Source organism: Ascaphus truei, chromosome 10, assembly GCF_040206685.1.
Source record: "Ascaphus truei isolate aAscTru1 chromosome 10, aAscTru1.hap1, whole genome shotgun sequence".
Taxonomy (NCBI): domain Eukaryota; kingdom Metazoa; phylum Chordata; class Amphibia; order Anura; family Ascaphidae; genus Ascaphus; species Ascaphus truei.
This window is the reverse complement of record NC_134492.1, coordinates 54,245,227-54,267,263: the sequence shown is the minus strand read 5'-3', so window position 1 is coordinate 54,267,263 and position 22,037 is coordinate 54,245,227. Positions and strand designations below refer to the sequence as shown.

The window sequence follows — 22,037 nt, the reverse complement described above, 5'->3', positions numbered from 1 at the left end:
GGGGCAGCCTTACAGTAAACGCCTTAACATTTCTGTTAGATTCTTAATGGCCCATCGGATTAACACAGTAGTGGTCCCTACAGTCCCATTCAGTTTGAATTGGACTGCAGGGACCCCCCACTATGTTAATCCGATGGGCCATTAAGAATCTCACAGACATTTTGAGTAAATGTTGAGGCATTTACTGTGAGACTGCCCCAGAATCTCCCAGAATTTCCTAGGTAAGTGTTCTAATACTGGTGGCTGCATCTGTACTATATCAGTCAATGGTCACCCTAATACAAAGCATGAATGTCCAAATTACACAATAATAAAACATATACAACAAGGACCTAAACCCCAAAAATCAAAAATAAAAAGCACTAGCTAACCAATCAATTACCTACTGCACCGACACACTTTATTCGAGCAAATACCCGGTATGTACCTGGCAGATACCTGGAATGCGCCACTCCTAACCTCTGACAAGCCCCGTTGCATTTGCCTTCCCAGCCTGGGTTCATGCCTGGCTGATGGGCGGCTGATCTGTTAAATGATAATGATTAGGATTTAATAGGCTGCAATGCTTCGCGTGTCTACCAGATGGCATAAATTCATGAATTGTAATGCAGTTTATATATATATACTGTGCAGTATTGCAGCCAGCGGGAATAAAATGCTTCAATCCCTGCTTGGAAAATAACCCAATGCACTCGGGCAGAAAACAGTCACAAACCTCAATACACCCGGGTATACCCGAATTCGTGGGACTAGCCAAGCTCGAATAAAGTGTGTCGCCAGTGTAAATAAAACCACTAGTCAATTACAGAAATAAAACCACTAGTCAATCAATTATAGAAATCAGGTAGCTACAAGATGCAGAGATGCAGAGCACAGCAAAGCAACAGGATTCCACAGGACGGCAGCGGTATAATAAAAAGATACTTTATTCGCACATCATGGTGCAGACAGGGATTGGTGCAAGAAACCTCCTTCTCTTACGCGTTTCACGCCGGTATGGCGCTTCGTCAGAGAGTACAGGTAGGTGTGCCATATTCTTCCTCTTATAGGGATGCCAATTATCCAAATTTGCAATCAGCCGCCATGACCGGAAACCGGATGTGACGCGGCCGTGCTTCTAAGCCGGAAGTGACGTGGCGCCGCTATGCGCGAGACAGTCTTTGTTTACAAGCTGTCTGTGTAATTATGGTGATAAACACATAATCTCAATGCCGGAAATCATACCACTAGTGACTAGCCAAAGAATACATTTAATACATAAAAACAGTAACCAACACAACAAATAATTAATACAACCACTAGGCAACACATAAATTAAAACCCGTAGCCATCAAAATACATCATTAAATAAAATCACAAACAAATCTAAAAAAACAAGGCATCAAAATTCAAAACAATTTATCTTAAACAATAAACAGAAATAGAGAATATAACAGTCAATAGAAGAAATGCATTTGGCCAAAAAAGCATTGGCTATTACTGTATTCATCCGTACCCTAAAGAGGCACATATTAATACATATACAATGGGCAAAGAAAAAAATACAAATAAAAAAATGCAATAAAAAAACCTTTAAAAATAAAAGTAAATATCTTACCTTTAGAAGTGTTGGCCTTCGAATCCTGGGGAATCAGCAAGCTCTCCACCATGATGTCATGAAACTCAATCCAACGCCATCCCCCGTGAAGATCGGGAACAGGTAACCAAATTCTTTAATCATTAATCTTCTCTTATCTTCTTTCATCTGTGATTATTTCTTTATTTTCTTTAGCTTCTGTCTTCATCTGTTAATCCAATAACCCCATGTTAAATCCACGATGTTGACCTGTCGGCTTCTTGAGCACAAATGTATCTCGGGAAGTAGGGGATCCCCGGACCTGAAATCAGCAAGGTTCTGCTCAGGAGAACCCCTGCTCACATACACTAGAAATACAATTTAATTAAAAAAAAAAAATTTCCGCAGAGATTGGCGCAGGGAGAGGTGGCTCGCTCTCTCTGCAGCAGAATCTACACGCCAGATAAGGACTTTTCAGAGGGCCGATCACCATACTGTGGCTACTCGCCATTTTTGCAAATGTTGCTATCACTGGTATTCGGGGTTTCCTGCATACCGAGATAGCAACACTGTCAAAAATGGCGATTTAAAATCCCTGGCGATTTCCTCTATCGGACGTTCGTGCATAAGCCCCTGAGTGTCTAATATAATTGTGATGGTAGAGGTAGCTGGCCTCACATAATAAAGGTGAAGCCCGGCTAGCTATCCCTAAAACCATGTGTAACTAGCCACCTATGTTAAATCATATGGCCAGTACATTTTGTGTGTTGTAACCCCTTCCAGGAAAGAGCATAATCACTGTAATCTGGAAGGGGCAAATCTGTGTTTATTGTGGGGGAACAGGGAATGTGAAATGTAAATACTTTAAAGCACTTTATTCCCTGTAAATTGCATTCCCCCAGCTAACCAGTGAAGTGTTGTGATTTATGTGTAATCATTTCTATGCAAGCAGACAGCAGGTAACACACTTAGCCGAGGCACCTACATAGAAATGACGAATCCAAACAAAGGCTAGGAGCGGCTTGGTACCAGGTACTTAATGAGCGAGGAAGAGAAGGCAATCAGGTCTGGGGATGGGATCTCACCGGACACAGACTTTGTTCCCCGCAGACTCTGGGGTTTCTACCTAGTGGGTGATATAGGGCTGAAGAGCGGAAGCCGTTGCCAGGACGGAGCCGAAGGCGTGGTTTCCATTGGTCAGTTCAAGTTTCCCGTTTGCCAGCAGCTCTGTCATCACAGGGCGGTCCTGAGTGCCTAAGCACGCGTCCTCCTCTGACTGGTGCAGCCGGGAAGGGACAAATGGGAAGGCACCAGGGCCTGATGGCTTTACGGATGAATTTTATAAGATCTTTGGGCCAGAAGTAGGACAACCCCTGCAAAACGCCTTCAAAGAGATAGTAGACATGGGAAATATTTGAAAACCTGGAAAACAGCATTCATCAGAATTTTACATAAAGAAGGTAAAGACCCTCTTGTGCCAGGTTCATATTGACCAATATCCTTATTAAATCAGATGTAAAAATTATCTCAAAAATTCTGGCAGAGAGGCTGGCTGCAGTATTACGAGGTCTGATCGATAAAGATCAGAAAGGGTTTGTAAAGTGTAGATCTTAAGTGACGAATATAAGAAAAGTATTAGGAGCCCTTTATTGGATCAAATCAAACCCACAAGATAATAGGAACAATGTAATTATTTTGGTAGACACAGAAAAAACCTTTGATAATGTTAGATGGGAATATTTATTTGATACTTCAAAGAATGGGAATATCAAGCATGTTTCTTAACATGATTAGAACTATGTATGAGGGTCGAAAGGCACGGATCATGGCAGCAAGAATACTCTCCCAGGAATTCAATTTATACAGAGGAGCAAGGCAAGGGTGTCCCTTGTCGCCATTGCTATTCAACATAGCAATGGAACCATTGGCTATGTTCCTTAGGGACATGGCAAAATATAAAGGCATTGAAATTGGAAATTAGGAAGTGAAGTTGGCTCTTTTTACGGATGACCTTCTGATGTTTGTCTCTAATCCGGATACAGTGGTTAATAAAACACATGAAACACTTAAAGAATATGGAAAATGTATAGGGGTTTATAGTTAATGCCTCCAAAACTGAGATTCTAGTGCTGTCTCGCAACAATAATGTTAGGTGGGAGGAAGACTTCACTTTTAAAAAGACAAGACAGCCAATCAAATACTTGGGGGTTAATATAGACCCCGACCTAGAAAAATTGTATGCAAGCAATTTTGAATCAATCCAAACCCAAGTGATTAAAGAGCTGGAAAGCTGGCAAGGCCTCCCATTGAACTTACTGTAGCAGGTAGATGCCAACTCGTTAAGATGATCAGCTTCGCTAGGATTATATACCCATTGGAGATGTTGCCTATCCTGGTTCGCCATGCAGATGTAAAATTGTTTAATAGGGCAAAAAATAAGTTTATATGGAACAAAGGCAGACATAGAATTGCAATGTCAAAACTATTTATCCCAAAGCAACTTGGTGGAGTGAGTTTACCTGACATTAGAAAATACAATGTGGCATGCATAGCCAGGCATATGGGAGACTGGATAATGGACAAAGAAATATATTCCTGTACGAAACTTGAGGAACAAATGGTGCTCTCAGTGATACTGAAAGAGATCCTACACACGCCTTGGGGAAATATACCTTTAGTAATTAGATGGATTCCACTGATAAAAGTTACATGGGCCACGTGGAAGACACTGAGAAAAAAGTGTGGGATGTCCTACAAAATATCCAAATTTCTGCCTATACAAGGTAACATGAAATTTGAACCAGGTCGATCTCAAAATATGTTTAAGACGAGGGAAATCAAGGGAATAAAAAATATGGGGCAGCTGGTAGATACAGAACGGGAACACTTTATGTCATTTGAAGAGCTGAGAGTTAAGAAGGAATTCCCACAATCTCACGACAGTACTTCCCGTGCATGCAAATTATACATTACTGTAGGAGCCTAGAGAACTATAAGAAAGAGATATTAGAAAACAACATGTTTGATAGCTACTTTGGACTAAAAATAATATTACATATTCGATCTCTGAATTATATGATTGGATCTGAGATAAAGACCATGGAATCAATTGTAAAAACTGGCAGCCAAGTGGAACAAGGACTTCCCAGAAATAACTGAGATTGACTCTTTGCTGGTAGGATTAGATAGAACCAGGAAAATAATGATATCCGAGACATGGAGGGAATTACAATTTAAATTACTTCATAGAGCATATTATGCATTTGATATCCAATATAAACAGATAGAAAAGGATCAAAATAAATGCCCGAAATGTCTGCTAATTAAAGGATACATTTTGCGTTGTGCCTCGTGAAGGTTGCAATATTATCACAAGTTTTGCCGGGGCAGACTATAATGACCCATCGGATTAACACAGGGGTCCCTGCTGTGTGAGTCCTATCCGGGTCTGCCTTTCTGTAACAGACGCGCAGTAAGAGGCTGAATCAGTCACTCTAACTGCGCACCTCTCACAGGCGATCGCGGGGGTTTAATTTCATTTTAAACATTACAGTAACGTAGCAGGGGGTCTCCGGAGCTGAAACGCATTGATTTCAAGTCCGGTGAACCCTACTTCCCGAGATACAGGCCCCGTTATGGGGTGCCGGTATCCCCTATGCATGGAAATGTCAATGCATAGGAGATACCGGCACCCCATAACGGGGCCTGTATCTCGGGAAGCAGGGGGTCCCCAGACTTGAAATCAATGCGGTTCAGCTCTGGAGACACCCTGCTACATTAATGTAATGTTTAAAGTTAAATAAAAACCCCCGCGATCACCTGTTAAAGGCGCGCAGTAGAGTGACTGACTCAGCCTCTTACTGCGCGTCTATTACAGAAAGGCAGACCCCGGTAGGACTCACACAGAAGGGACCCCTGCTGTGTTAATCCGATAGGCCATTACAGTCTGCCCTATCAAAACTTGTGCGGATCACGGGGAGATCTCAAAATCCATTTCATGATTTGATCGAATAATGGCCACTGCATCTGTATATCTGATTTTTGGGACCAGGTTCTAATATATACATGACAAAAGCGGTAACTGTGAAGGAATCTCTATCGGTTTTATTTGGGAAAATGGAGGGCTGGAAAGATGTTAATGGGGACTCAGGAATCCCAATGATTGCTGAAATTATACTCCTGTCAGCTAGAAAGTGTATAATGGTGCAGTGGGTGAAGTATGACCCTCCAAACTTGGAAACAGTTAAAACATATCTCACTCAGCTAATGACCTTAGATAAAATGGAAACGGAGAACAATAAGGAACAACAAACTGAGAATTTCTTTACAAAATGGGAACTCCCTACCACAGAGTGAAAAATATATCAGGCTTTCGCACACATATCCTGGAGTCTCTTGCATCAAATTACACAAGGTCATAGATGAGGTAAACAGAGTTCTGTGAGTTAATTATTTAATTTAAAAATTGTGTATTTTTGAGTTAAGTTTGAGCATCTGAGTTATACCTTTTTACTTATATTTTTTTTCTTTTAAGTAAAATTTAAACATGGAAAATTTTAAAGATGTGTTGAAATCTGTCATGTTTATCAGCAATGTTAGAAAATCAATAAAAAGAACAATGAGAAAAACGCAAATAATTTTTTTTAAAAAGGAGGCGTGTAAGAAGGGATATGATAACTAAACACAGTACAAATATATTCTGGGACAGTACAAGGAGCTTTCAAAATAACTATTCATCTCAATGGCAGTACAAAGGAGTCGGGGTCATCCCTTAAGGTTGGAGGAAAGGAGATTTCACCAGCAACAAAGGAAAGGGTTCTTTACAGTAAGGGCAGTTACAGTGTGGAATTCATTACCCTTGGAGACTGCGATGCAGATACAATAGATACTGTATGTTCAAAAAAAAGGTTGGACATCTTTTTAGAAAGGAAAGTTATACAGGGATATACCAAATAAGTAAAAATGGAAAGGATGTTGATCCAGGGAGTAATCTGATTGCCAATTCTTGGAGTTAGGAAGGAATTTATTTTCCCCCTTCTGAGATATCATTGGATTACAGTATATGACACTGGGTTTTTTTGTTTGCCTTCCTCTGGATCAATAAGTAAGTATAGATATAGGATAAAGTATCTGTTGTCTAAATTTAGCATAGGTTGAACTTGATGGACGCAAGTATTTTTTCAACCTCATCTACTATGTAACTATGTATCTACCGGTATGTATACACACACACACACACACACACACACACACACACACACACACACACACACATACACACACACACACACACACACACACACACACACACACACACACACACACTTCTTGTGATATATTTGGGATAGATTATATACACACACACAAACACACACACACACACACTTACTTCGTGTTGTACATTTGGGATAGATTATAGTCTTCTTCTGGCATGTTGCTGTCAGGGTATTTTCTGGCACCATTCCTTCATTACACTTAAACTCAATAGTTTCTCCTTGTTCAATTTCAGTGCTTCTGTTTATGAAGATACTATTTCTCTCCATTGTCTCTTGTGATAATAAGCACGATCCTGCAAGTAAAAAGGGCAACTTTTGGGGAAAATACAGCAATTTGCTGTACAAGATGTAACCGTGTCTGTGTCACAAGGAGACCAATGCAATCTACAGTCTATTCTTACAAATGCCGACCAATAGTAAGCAGAACATATACTGACCTACACATGTAACCCAACACATATGTGACAAGGACAACAAGCTGGGATACCGTCAGTAACAGGAAAGGATATATCTGTATAGTAAAAGGTACCCGTGGTCTCCTAACCCTTTCTCTGTCAGAGGCAAAGCTGTGCCCCTCTATCCCCTCTGTCAACAAAGAGATTAAAAGTGGGTTACATCCTTTTTAAAATGGAGGCTGTCCAAGCAGTTTAAAAAAAAATCCTTTTTTTTATTAAATATATGTCGATTTTAATTACCTTTATTGAAATCTAATTACCTAAGCTGCTGATCAATTATTTCTCCCGTGATCTAACAACAAAATCCTGCTTCCCAGGGTTCACTAAATGGCCACGTTTTATTAATTCTTTTGTTAGTGCAACTCGGCAGCTACAATGTATTCTTATATTGCCAAGGTAACATTATCTATTGTTACAGTTTGCAGCTCAAACTGCTGGGAATATTGTCAACAAATTATCACAAACAGGAAAGTGTTACAAAGATCTTGCACTGCTGGTGAGGCGTGTCCTGCTATAGAACTCAAAGGATTATCAGTATATTAAAAAAACTAATAAAAAATGACATCAACATTTGAATAATAAAAAAAGGAAAAAGTAGTATTGGCTAATGCTACAGAACAGATTTATTTAAACAAACCCACACATGTAGGATTTTGCTTGGATTTCTCCTTTAAAAGCAGGTTGCATCCTTTTTAAAATGTACTTTATGATGCCATGGAGTAAATAGAAATCCATCGCTTAATCGCTCTGACCTCCGCTTCCTTTAGAACAGCATCAAACTTTCCATTTCTCACTGCTATTGTCTACAAAGTCACGTGGAAAAAGGGAAGGGGTAATGGACAGGTTTGTACTGTCCAAGACGAAGCTGCAGTCGGAGAGTCTCACTGTCCTGCAGTCTTTGAACATTATGACAAAACGAGAAAGGGATTTCCACTTGTTGAGAACTGATCTCTTCTTGCCCGGCTGCAAATAGATTTCTCTTAGCTCTGTGACTTCGAAAATAGAACTAGAACCAGCTCCCAATCTGGTGCTCAAGAGAACTCCTCATACATGTGATTTATATTCCTCTAGTGACAGCAGTAGGAGTAGTATATAAACAAGCACAGTCCATATCAATGCGGTCTCCATGTGTTTGTAACAGAAAATGCTTGGTCCGTAAGCCTGGATGAAAGGGGGGTTGCGCGAAGCCCCGTGCTGTCAAGATCTAACGCTTCCCCCGTCACAGAATGCATGTGCTAGTACTTTTTGAATATTTTTTTACATTTGATACATTTTTGGTCAATATGTCCCAGCACCTCTTTTTGTGAATGAGCAGTGCCCCTTCAACTTAGCTCTGTGACTTCCATGAAATAGAGAGATTTTTAGCACTGAATTCAGGGATCTGTTTCTTATTCAGGGATGTTTTGTAGAAATTCGTATTTACAGATATAGGAAAGAAGATTGCAGCACTGGGCAAGCTGTGGTCACGCGACCGCGGTGGGGTCCCAGCGTCAGAGGATTAACGCGGGCCCTATTCACAACCAAGGACCCCCCGCAGTGTAGCCAAGGAAGACACAGTCTCCGGAGCCACACAATTTTGCTTTTTTGGCAGCAGTTCTATGGACAGTTCGTCTCACTACATCTGTAAGTCTATGGTGTGCAATTCAGAATTACACGTGGTCTTATTATAACATCGGATTTCTTTTAAATTCTATCTACGTTTGCAAATAGGAAAACCTTCTATACATGTTACAATTGCAGGCGGTGGTACTTACCTCTCTTGATGCACTTAGGATAAAGCAGCTCCCCTCTATTACACTTTACTCTGAACACCGCTGATGGAGATGGCTCATATCCGTTTAAACATCCAAATTCCATTTCATCATCGTGTTCAGAATACAGTTTCTTGATGTCTGTCCATCGCAGTTGTATATTATTTGCTCTCATCACTCTCTCCCCTGCAGTGCACGGCTCTGAGATACAGTACAAAGCAGAACATTCACATGAATTAAAAGTAGCAAAGTAAACATATAGCTCGAAACGCGTAGGAGGTTATTCTCTATGCCTTGATTCTCCATTAAATCATTTTTTGCATTTTTGGACCCTCTCCTTGTTCTTTTTGGCTGTGCAAAACTTTTACTTCGCTACTTGGATCCTTTGTCAGAAGCTGCACGTCTTATCCAGTCTTTGAAGTGGGTGATTGTGAGTATAACATTTTCTCATTTGAAGTGGACACTCCCAATGAAATAGAGGGTTGGTGACAACATCACATATCCTCTGTTTTCAGGGATTACTTGTCTATTGAGTAGACTTCATGGATATACTCATTCAATTGCTTGTATGAATATGAACTCACCCAGTTTGTTTATAATCTGGATTTAATTATATTACTAGCCTGGTACTAGAGCATTTCTTTAAGCTCCTCATCTCCACATGAATTAAAATAATTTATTTTTAAAAAGGCTCAGCAGTTAATTTTGTACCACGGCCTTGAAATATTTCCCGATTGAAATTCATAATGTAAAATTCCCCCCACCCCCCCCAACATCCACAAAGGAGATACCTTTAGGGGTTAGGCCCATTCGCTGTTATTCCCCTAAACAGAGTAACCTACAGTATATACTCAAACAGATTCACCCATGCGCCACTTAATAAGACATTTGTACAATGTCATAAGAATTGGCACCTTTGGGTGCCATTGCCCCAACATCACGTTTGTGTGTTGCCACAAACCTTCCAGCGCTCAAAGGGTTAATGTTCCCTGGTTCCATAATTAAGATGCACCCTTAATTTGTACACCCAGCCCCTGATTTCTGGAATGGTTTTTCTGATTCACATAAAGTCCCCAATGTGACGGGAGGAGCAGCCAGTCGTCCATAATAAAGGTGTAGTCTGGCTGGCTGCCCCAAATCCATATAAACTGGCTGTCTATGTGAGGCTTATTTCGGCCCCATGCATTTTATATCTGGGGGAGAACAGGGAAATAATAATAGGTATATAATAGAAGGTAAAATAGCCTGTGTGTAATTGTAACCAATGTATGATATAAAATGCCCTATGTCTGTAAATATCACTAAAAGCACTTTATTCCCTGTGAAAGCAGTTCCCCCAATTTAGTGAGCCAGCTTTGTAATATAATGTGATTTGGGTGTTAGCCCTGTAAAGGTAAATTGTGCTTTGTGACTGTAAGTATACATTTCAATGGAAGGAGACTCAGTAAATCATTTAGCTGAGCTGTTCCATAGAAATTATAGGATTGGGACAAAGGTTGGGGGCAGCTAGGTGCAAGGACTTATGGTGAGCGGTGAAAGGCAGCTGATCAGATCTGGGAGTCGGGCTCTAAGAAGAGTAAAGCCCATTGTATTACACAGACTCTGAAGTGCCTACCCAGCGGGAGGTATAGAACTGGCTAATGGAATCAGTTGCCGGGTCTGAGCCTCGCAGGTGCTGTTTCTCTTGGCCAGTCCCGTCCTCATGGGGTGGAGTTGAGTACCTACGCTCGCCCCCACCTCTGATTGGCATGGCCAGACAAGCCTCCGTCAAGCCCCCGCCTGGGATTGGATGTTAGCTACCGGTTCACGCTGTGATTGGCTGCCGGCGCCTGCTCAATGTTAAAGATAGCTCACGGGAGCTATGTAAAGAGCCGGGCAGCACAGCAATGTAGATTCATCTTACGGAGACAAGCTAGTGGGATTTTGAAAGAGATCCTATGTGCTTGATGGATCTGCAACTGGCGGCAGATTCAAAGATGCTATTGAGCGAATAGCACTTTGGATACCAGGACGTGAAGCGGACAGGATAAACCTACTGAAGCAGGTCCCTGCACCTAATCGAGGCTAGTGTCCTCCTCCCCCCCCCCCCAGGTCCCAAGTTGGTGAGTGTATGTTATAACTGTGTATTTTGTGTATTTGCTGGCTTGGCAGAATAAACTCAGTTTTTTAAATTATTTTTGTGCTATGCTTGGTGATAGTGATCCCGGAAGGTTTTTGGTGTTAAAAGTACAGGTTTCCCGTGACACCCACAAACTCAGAAAATGACACATGGCATTATTACACTTTATACATATAGTGTATGCTCATTCTGTCCATTGTAGTGTTTGGGTTTTGTATCCCAAGATATGCTTGAATATAACATTTATATCTCAATGTGCTGTAACTCCACTGATAAAACATGTTCTAAATAAAGTGGAATGTCCCTGATTACACTTAGATCCCGAGACCAATATTGTAATTATCATTAAATCAGAGATGGTTACATTGAGGATAATGTCATGGATTGGGAAGAAGTTACATTTAGAGATGTTTAGCAGTAAATGGAGAGGGGAATAATGCTATTTAATGTAAAATGAAAGCTTTGCTGTGTACGTACCTAAGCAAATTGGTGGATCGTCCCAAACTCCGTTCTCACATTTTACTTTTTGGTTTCCTTTGAGTTTATAATAACTCGGACACTTATACTCCACTACTGAGCCTGAACGATATGAAGGCTGTCTTGAATCAGTGATGTCTCCATTTTCTACAGTAGGTGGGGGATTACATACCTCCCCTAACCCTAAAATAAAGCAAAGAAACATGAATAAACTCAACAGCAAATCTCTCAACAAGTTGTAATCAAATCTTAACATTAAAAACAGATACAGAAGGTAAAAGGCAACAGTGTTAATTGAAGTAATTAACTATCAATCTATGAGGGGTGCTAATTACTAAGGCTAAGGCCCCGGTCACGGCGCTGTAATGCGCGCCCGCGCTTTTGGCTGCGCGTTCCGGCGATTCCCCGGTCTGCAGCTCACTGCAGGAGCAGAGACCGGGGGGGGGGGGGTCGTGGCGGAGGAGTGACGGGGGCGCGGCCATGACGTCACCCGGCATGTTCGCCCTCATTGGCTGAACCGCCGGGGGGCGTGCCTAGCCGCTCGACGCGAGTTCCTGCTCTCAATTCCATTGAGAGCAGGAGTAGCTCTCGCGCGAGCGCTGCGGCCCCCCCTCGCAGCGGGCCCGGCGCCATTGCGGGGAGGGCTCTCGTGAGCGCAGCGTCCGCTGTAGCAGGCAGCGGGGGCAAGGCCTAAGCCACCCAGTTTAACACATTCACTGCCTCGGGTGTCTATAAATACTGTACTGTAAATGTAAACGGTGCCTGCATTGTTTCTAAAAACGCCTGTACTTTCAAAACAAAGTTATTGAAAGACAAAGTGTACTAAAAGCATTTAAATAACAATACGGATATCTCATGTAATTTTAAATGCTTTTAGTATACTTTGTCTTTCAATAACTGTGTTTTGAAAGTACAGGCGTTTTTAGAAACAATGCAGGCACCGTTTACATTTTTTGCTTACCAGAGCTGTGATAGGCTACGGACAGGACCAATAAGAACACATCGAATTTACATACATGATTTGGTCACCTAGGCAAAGAAGCAGCATAAAAGGACGAGCCCTGCTTTGCTTTCCCCCAACCCCAAAGAAGTTCAGGTAACTGAACGAAACGCGCGTCGGGTGATGACGTTCGCACTGACGTTATTAGCGTGACAGGAGCGTTAGCTCCGGTACCTAATGCACAGCAGCGGCTTCATGCTGTAAACTCCTAGTTATTTATCTAAGATGTGGGCCATACGTGGTATCCACTAGTGGACACAGGACTGTACCTTTACATAGTGAAGGTGTTGAAGCTTTACTCACGAAGGGCAACTTAACAAGACAGGTTGCATTACGTCTTTCAGATTCTCTCGGACCACAGAGTACCAACTGACGTATTGCCACATTTACCCCATTATATACCAATTGTGAAGTGCTGATCACTGAGATATTAACACTCTATTTAAGGGGCTTTTTTCACTGCACAGATGGAATTCTCCGTAACTGGACAGTCTGAGTCTTTCTACCTTATAGACTCAGTGGCTATATCTCCTTTTCCTGTCCTTGGTATGCATTTGCATGGATAAGGCTTAGAATTGCATAAACCTATTTTTGCTTGTCTTGAGTAAAAACACAATACTGTACTGAGTATTACCAGCAGAACAATACTCGCATAGCGATGCACAGTGTTACCCACAGAGCGATGCCCACAAAGTGATACTTGAAGAGCGATGCACAGCAATACCCACAGGACGATGCACAGCAATACCGCAGAGCGATCCACAGCAATATCCGCTGAGCAATGTAGATGTACTTACTCGCGAGTGTACTTAAAGTGAGTGTCCTTAAACTGGGGTATGCCTGTATACCTTATTGTCTAACTACTCAGTAATCCAGTCAGGATAATTCTGGATGGATAGGGCCACTGAGTATATCCTGGATTTACTTCATTATTAACTACATATGCACACCTGCACATAAGGGGTGTATAAGGGTCTGAGTGTGTGTCAATAGGTTTTAGTGTCACTTACCTGCACAGCAATTGAGTTGGTGCATATATGTCCTTCTGAGACACACCTGTTTATCTTTCAGATACCTTTATGTACATGCTGTAACATTTAGCTGTATACTGACAAGTGTAAACCACATCGGGAGGAACCAAGGCTCAGCCCGCTATTGAACTAAGCGAGCTGGCAACAGAGAAGAGCGCGACCGCAGTGGTGGTACTAGAACGAGAACATTTTGTACCTATACCCACTGGTTGTATCGCCGAAGAACCAGGTGACTCCTCAGCGGAGGAACCGATCATGATTTCTTCAGAGGAAGAGATTGGCGTGACATCGGTGGCGATGCGCCTACCGGTGAACCACCACAAAGGCCTCAAGAGAGAGCAGACAAGTCCGGAAACCATCCGACGGTGAGCGCTGGTGCGGCCGGAGGCCCATACGAGTCCCACCGCCGTGGTGACTCCCAGTGCAGCGGAAATGGAGACGGAGACGGAGATGATCCTAGAGGAGCCCGATGTCATCAAAACGCAGCGGAGCGGTAAGGAGACTCCACCACCCCCTTACTCCCTCCAGGCGCAGACCGCAACCCCGGCGAATGAGAAAGAGAGGCTTGCGGCCTACTTGTTCGACCGTGTACTGGCTGCTCCGCCACCGCCCCCGCAGGTCCATGACGCACTTCCGGTGCGTGACCACGGAGCGGGTGGAGATTCTGCAGGCGATTCTGACGACGTCGTTTCCGGTTCCACCGAAAAGAGAAGGCCTGAAGGAGTGGTCTCTTCTCAAAGCATAGATGCAGCCATTGCCCTGGCTACCCTATGGAGTTGAGGCCCCTCCCGAGAAGCCAGAAGTATGGCGGGGAGTGCCTCTAAGCACAAGTTCCTTTGGCGTCGTGTCGCCCGCTTGCTGGACAATGCCTTGGACGTTTCCCCAGCCCGGCCCTTAGTTCCACTGCCCCGGCATGAGTGGTGCCACCGGGACCTACCAGGGATAAGTTATGTAAATCTCCCAAATACGCCAATGACTTGTGGGATTGGGAGTTGAGTGATGAAGGGTCTGATGGGGAGATACCGTATTCAAGTGTTATACCTGTACCTAACCCTGTGCCATTTTTTCCTGCAGCTAGAGGGAGGGCCCGGGATTCTCACTCTCCAGTAGAGGCTGGGTCTACCAGCACAGTGGTACACAAAATGAACCCCACTACGTATTATAATGCCAAGGGAAGGAGAGATTGCTCGCGATCTACTGATGCGGGTACGTCCGGTGTATCATCACAGGTAGAGTCTGATGTAGAACGCACTAGTCAGTCCGCAGAGTACGAACACCGTGACAAATGGTGGGCGCCTTTGTTCACCGGGTACCACGAGGGGATGGACCGTACGCGGTTCTTATTAATTAAGAATGATGTAGTAGATCATTGGTGGGCGGCTGGTTCTTTCACTCCGCAGGAGGTGGAGGATGAGTTAGATCACCGGTTTAGAGAGATAGAACAGAGACTGATTGTTCCTCGAGGCCCCAGTATTTTGTACAATGAGGTAGCTCCAGGGGAGCCTGTATTTTGGGTACTGCCGAGCAGGGCAGGGCACCGCAAACTCACCAAACTAAGTCGAGCTGACCGGCCCATAATCGCTAGATACCAGCAGTCGCACGGGTATGAGTATCCCTACGTGCCTGAGCCCATCCTGAGAGAAATTGAGGAGAACTGAGACAGTTGGCTCAGGGAGGCAGTCCAGGAATACCTTCGGACCAAGTTCGGTCAGGGAGGGTATCACAATGAGGATAAGATTAGTGAGTTAGTACGCATATGGAGCATAGGTAGATGTATCTACATGCACAGTGTCACATAAAGGCCTGAGCATGGACCGGTCCAATCGTACGCTGTGACCGTCACGGATCATAATGGACTGCGGGTGCGAAAGCCTGATCCTAAGTATTATCTGTAGGGTTCTCCATCTTGGGAGTACCCGGGTTGTACTTGTATTGAACTACCTCACTATGCTATGTATTATGACAATGTTGTGTGTGCTGGTTCCCAGGTGGTTCGCCGCAGGATGGGTCTGCTAAAGATAGGTCCAAGTGGGGACCATTGGATTCCACCATAGGGAGAGTGTAGCCCCCTGTAAACAGCACAGGCTATACCTATCTCCCTTCTACTGTGGTAAGCCCTGTTAAGATCAGGCACCAGTAATAATCCTGGGTTTTCCCCCATCATAGCCCTGCCTTGAGTGGTAGATTCAGGCCTGGACTCTGTTGCAGGCATGAGCAAGAGGGGAGGTTCTGCTGACGTCACGAGAGGTGGGGCTAGCTATATATTTAGCAGCCCACTCCAGTTAGAGTCAGTTGAGTTAGAGACGGAGTGGAGTTAGACACAGAGACAGAGAAAGAGAAGGAGATGCAGTAGTGCTACCGAGAGTTCTGTTGTGCTCGGAGTTATATGTTAGTCTGCAGGGCAAGTAGTTATGTCGTGAGTCGAAGAATCCTGCGGATTGGTCCGAGGAGCTGAGGAGACTGCGGTCTTCCCGGCGCAGAGTGCAGAATCAGAGCGAGAGGAGTGGAAAGATATCAGCTCTCCTGAGTAGAGCTGGTAGAGCTATATATATATATCTGGTGGACCATGCCCTCACCCCACCGCCTGGGGTGATGGGGAGAATCTAAGCCCCACCGCGAGGATAACCTCGGGGGTGGGACCCGGGGTATTGAAGCCCCAGCACAGACCATCCTGTCAGAGGAATTATCTGTGTGGGAGGAGAGCGGAGTAATAAGTGCAGCTTGGCTGTTGTTGCTGTGGCTACGGGAAGCCACTATCGTTTGGAGTTGCCGATCTGCCAATAAAAGAGACTATGCTTTGTTACCCAAAGACTGTGTGTGATTTGGAAGCTGTTACCCTGGGACCCAAGGGGTTCTTCTATACAGGTCCTGTCCCATATCCTGGGAGTATAGAAGATGGAGGCGCTGCACCACTAGGAGAAGATGGAGGCTACCACCCCAGAAGCCCGGTCCTGGCTCCCCAATAACATCGCGGGAAGCTCAGGCCCTCCTGTTTACCACAGGAATGCACCACACCGCATGTAATCTGCCCTCATGCACCCTAGACACCACCGTAGAGTCTGGGGGAAGGGGGGAAGCAGGGTTACACAGGCATACCAGTATATTGCCACTAAGGTACAGCAGACCTATACCAGGACTCTATTTGTATACTACAACGCACTTGCATCTGCATAGATTGTACTATACATACTTTGGAGTTGTATATGTTTGCATGATAGTCACATGCTGTGCTAGCGCGCTTTTTTATCTGTGTTCACGTCCGTATCTTTTGTAATTAATTAATAAAATGTATTTATTTTTCTATTAGTAGAGTTTAGTGTGCGTCCTCATAGGGTTCTTTCTCTCTGTCGTGTAATCCAATATGTGTAGACTCTGATAGCACCACTCTAGAAAGTGAAAGTTATTTATCTTTTCGGTAGGCTGAGCAGAGACTCTGTGTGTTTTTTGTGTGTAAGTAACAACAATATCCAGACTCAAACTTATTTCAAATCGGTACAAGCGAATAAAAATCTGTTGCCGGATAGTCACCACAATCCCCAATGGATAAAAATATCCCCAAGGGGCAATTCATCCATTTTAGGCGTAATTGCTCCAGTGATGGGGCGTTTGCGAGACAAGCGGATGAACTGAAAAATAAGTTTGTTGAGAGGAAATATCCTGCCGACAAACTTGAGGAGACAATTGCTTTTGTTCAACAAATGGACAGAGACAAACTGTTAGAATATAAGAGGAAGGAGGAATCTCCAGGAGCACAAGATAAAATATAATTTATCACACAATATAATTTGATGGCCCCCAAAAGTCGTAAAATATTTTCTAAACATTGGCCTATATTGCTCCAGGACACTACACTTTCACAGAATCTAACTCCCCAAACCTCGCTTATTTTTTTTAAAAAGCTAGCAATTTAAAACCTAGACTAGCACCAAGCTGTCCCCTTAAGAATAAGAATTCAATTGAAGTTTATTCAAATTGTAAAAGGGGTTTCTCTGTATGTTCCAAATGCACAGCGTGTGCACATAGTATTAGCAGTGAAACATTTAAATCCAATGTGACCACTAAGGTATATCAGATCAGTTCTGTAATCAAATGTAAATCTGAGTCTGTTATCTATCTATTGCAGTGCCCCTGTTGCCTGCAATATGTAGGCAGAACAGAAAGAACATATCAAAGAAGGATTTACGAACATGTGTACAATATCCGTAAAGGACTCACTACACATAGTGTGTCACATCATTTTTTAGTTCACCACAACCAAAAAGGTTTGATTTGTCAGGCTGAGGTCTATTTCCCTGATTGGAGAGGTGGTAATAAGTTGAAACAAATGAACAGACGTTAAGACTACTGGATCTATGAGTTAAAAACTCTATCTCCCAGTGGGCTTAACATCGATTTTGATTTGGGTTCTTTTTTGGATAAATAAATAAAATTACAAATATTTTTAATCATCCGTATGCTGTTTCTATTCATGTTATAATTAGTTTTGTCAGTGAGCACACTAGTACTATGTAGGAGAATGGCATATTAAAGCCTCTATGTGATTTAATGAGCACCCATGGGCCACTTAATGGATCACATATAAATTATGTATATGTTTGTATTATATCTACATTGTAGTTGGTCTTATTGTTATGTATGTAAGTTAAGTATTTGTTATAGTGATAGAGCATGTTTATTATTTTTTTTTTTTTTAATATTTTTCCTTTATTGGTGTCTGACAGCGTATTGGTACATGTTACAAACATTGGCAATCAAGCCATCATGGCAATGAGGCGCATTACATGTACATGGCATGGGGGCAGTTGATGACACACAATAGTCCATTTTCCCATTTTCAGTGGTGAAAAAGAGAGGGGGTGACGAAGGGAGGGTGGATAGTTGGGGACGACTTGGAAAGAGAGAGGGGGGAGGGGAAAGAGGGAGGGGGAAGAATAGTAAGGGTGGGCAGCTTTGGGGTTCGGAGATCTGGGGCCAAGGGCTGCGATAAGGTTTGTGTCAGAATCGGGGTTCCTGATCCCGGCCAAGGTTCCCAGGTTGTGTAAAATAGGCATCTTTTGCTTCAGCATTGCCGTCAATCTTTCCATACTCATAATTCCATCTATCCTAGTGATTACCGTTCTTCTGGAAGGGGCTTTGACTTTCTTCCAAGCCACTGCTACGCAGCATCTGGCGGCCGTTAGGATCGCTGCTGTGAGTCTAGCTATGGGGGCGGGGAGGTCATCGACTGGTTTTCCCAGCACGTAGGTCAGGGGGTCCAGTGGTATTTCTACATCCAGAGTCTCGGTCAGGAGGCTCTGGATCCGGGTCCAGAATTTTTGGATCTCCGGGCATGTCCACCAAATGTGGGACATGTACCCCCTTTGACCACATCCCCTCCAGCATTCGTCGGGGGTGCCTGGGTAGATTTGGCTCAGTCTACTCGGGGTCAGGTACCAGTGAAATAATATTTTGTAGATGTTTTCTTTTGTGACGGAACAGATTGATGTTTTAGTAGATGCCTCCCAGATATCCTCCCAGTCCTCAAGGTCTATGTTGGTGTTCAGGTCTTCGCTCCACCTTTGCATATATGAATGGTTAGGGGGGGGCTGAGCCGCCTCCAGTGTTTTGTATATCTCCGAGATGAGGCCCCTTTGGTACTCGCCTCTGAGGCATAGGGTCTCGAATCTGGAGCGCGGTGGGAATTTTAGACTAGGGGATTGGGTTCTCAGGAAGTGCCTGATCTGCAGGTATTGGAATATAGGGAGATCAGGGGACGTTAATTTAATTTGCAGTTCCCGGAGGGGCATGACCTCATCGTCTTCCAGCAAGTCCGCAAACACTCTGATGTTTAGGCCTTGGAATTGGCTGAATTGGGTTCGGGAACAACCGGGCGGGAAATCCGGGTTCCCGAATAAGGGGGTCAATTGAGAGGGGGTTGAAGCTAGGCCATATTTCCCTTTGGTTTTTAACCATGTCGATCACGTGCATCTCATTGCCCCCCAGGCTGAGTCTCAGGGGCTTCCTACTTTTGTGGGCTTGGGTCCATAGTAGGGCTGAGAGGGGGGTGGGGGACGCGTGGTGCGTCTCTATCTCTAACCAGCAATTAGAGGTCGGGAGGTTGTTCCACACCACCGCCTGCCTCAGCTGGGCTGACTGGTAATACCGGACTACATCCGGCGCCCTCAGACCCCACCTCGTCCTCGACGCCAGGAGTACCGACCGTGGGACCCTGGCTCTCCGTTGCGGCCAGATGAAGCGCAGGATATGGGTCTGGATATTCCGCAGTTCTGCTAGCGGGACAGGGACAGGGAGGGTCTGAAAATAATAGAGCAAACGGGGAAGGATATTCATTTTGGTGGATACTATTCTGCCGAACCAGGCGATCTGGTGGGTCTGCCAGGCCTCAAGATCTCTTTTGATCTGACGGAAGAGGGGGGGTAGTTGGTTTGGTATAGTGAGCCGTATGAGCTCGCTATTTTTATCCCTAAATACTTAATGTGGGAACTATTCCACTTATATTTGAAATTCTTTTGTAAGGTTGTCCATATGGGATCTGGCAGTGAAATGTTGAGGGCCTCTGACTTGTCTGTGTTAACTTTATAGTCTGATAGGCGGCCAAATTGGTCTAGGAGTTTCTCTAGGTTGGGGAGGGAGGTGAGCGGTTCTGATATGGTAAGAATAATGTCATCGGCGAACAGGGAGATTTTATATTCCCTGTCTCTGACTAGGATGCCCTTTACAGTGGGTTCAGCTCTGATCCGAGCGGCTAGGGGCTCTATGGACAGGGCGAAGAGTAAAGGGGATAGGGGGCAGCCTTGCCTGGTGCCGTTTTGGATTTTTTTTGGGTTGGAGCGGCCACCTGGAAGTTTTAACAGAGCCGTGGGGTTAGTATAAAGGGCTCGGACCCCTTCAAGGAATGGGCCAGAAAAGCCGAACTGGCGCATCTTCTGGTCAAGGAAGGACCATTTGATTCGGTCAAAGGCCTTCTCTGCATCGAGGCTGAGGATCAGGGCCTGGGACTGTTTGAGGTGCACGTGGTCTATAATATCAATAATTTTGTGGGTGTTGTCAGAGGCCTGTCTTCCTGACACAAATCCCACCTGGTCTATATGAATTAGCCTTGGGAGAATAGGGTTCAGCCTGTTTGCTAGAATTTTACTGAAAAGCTTGAGGTCAGTGTTTAGTAGGGATATTGGGCGATAACTACCGCACTGAAGTGGGTCTCTGCCCTCTTTATGTATGATAGCCAGATTGGCTGCTGACAAAGTGTCTGGGATCTGTTCTCCTTGTAAGAATGAGTTGAACATTTCTAGAAGGTGCGGGGACAGGGGAGCTGCTAATTTCTTATAATAACCGTTGGAAAATCCATCCGGCCCAGGTGTCTTGGCTATTTTAAGTGAGGAAATGGCGTTATCTAGCTCTTCTTGGGTTATCTTCTGATTTAAGAACTCGAGCTCTTCTTGTGTGAGAGACGGGAGGTTACACTGGGTTAAGTACTCGGAGGTCCTCCTGGCGTTATCGTTTGGCTGCTTGGTGGGGTGGAGGTTGTAGAGGTCTGTGTAGAACTCCGCAAACTCGCGCGCAATGTCTTTCTCGTTATACGAGATTTGGCCGCTCTTGGTTCTGATCTTTGTGATCTGGGCCTTTGTCTTAATGCCTCTTAGTTTCGAGGCCAGAAGCTTGTCCGCTTTGTTACCCCTATCGTAGAACCGCTGTTTGGTCCATTTCAGCGCTCTCTCTACCTCGTCAAGTTGGAGCACTTTTAGTTCGGATCTTGCCTTCTCAAGGGTTCTAAGCACCTTTTTCGATAGGGATTGTTTGTGTAATCGCTCTAGCGCTAGGATTTTTTCAGTGAGTTCTTTCTGGGCTTTTTGCTTTAGTTTTTTCTTATAGGAGGCTAACGAGATGAGTTCCCCTCTGATGGTGGCTTTGTGTGCTTCCCAGAGCATTGCTGCTGCTGGGACCGAGCCTTTGTTTAGCTGGAAAAAGGTGTGTAGTTTTTGCTTGATCGTCTTGACCACCTGGGGGTCGTTGAGGAGCGAGTCGCTAAGTTTCCAGTTGTACACTGATGACTTGACGAATGGCAGAGGGAGAGTGAGTGCGATAGGGGCATGGTCGGACCACGTAATTGGGCCTATGTCGGAGTGGGAGGATGCCTGGAGTACATTATTGGTGCCTAGAAAGTAGTCGATGTGCGAGTAAGACTGATGGGGGGTTGAGAAGGAGTAGTCTCTCTGGCCCACGTGCTGGGTCCACCAGATATCTGACAGCGAATAGTCTTTAAGGATATCTCGGAATTTTTGGCCTTTTTTTTGTAGTTGGGCAGAGTATGGGGCCGCAATCTGACCCGATCTATCTTGGTCTGGGTTTAGGACCATATTTGCGTCACCGACG

General features: G+C 44.2%; 1 protein-coding gene across 21 annotated transcripts in view; it reads right to left on the bottom strand.

Annotated features, from left to right (window-relative positions):
• The window catches only part of LOC142503955 (complement factor H-like), a 721,803-nt gene that overhangs the window by 355,527 nt on the left and 344,239 nt on the right, over positions 1–22,037 (bottom strand). For 19 of the 21 annotated variants that reach the window (XM_075616940.1, XM_075616959.1, XM_075616947.1 and 16 more), the window contains 3 exons: positions 11,634–11,816; positions 9,041–9,238; positions 6,945–7,124 (listed from right to left, as the gene is read on the bottom strand). The exons of the other annotated variants lie outside the window; for them this stretch is intronic. In XM_075616940.1, the coding sequence (XP_075473055.1) occupies positions 6,945–7,124; positions 9,041–9,238; positions 11,634–11,816 (561 nt within the window). The remainder of the gene's footprint in view (positions 1–6,944; positions 7,125–9,040; positions 9,239–11,633; positions 11,817–22,037) is intronic. 21 annotated transcript variants of the gene reach the window in all.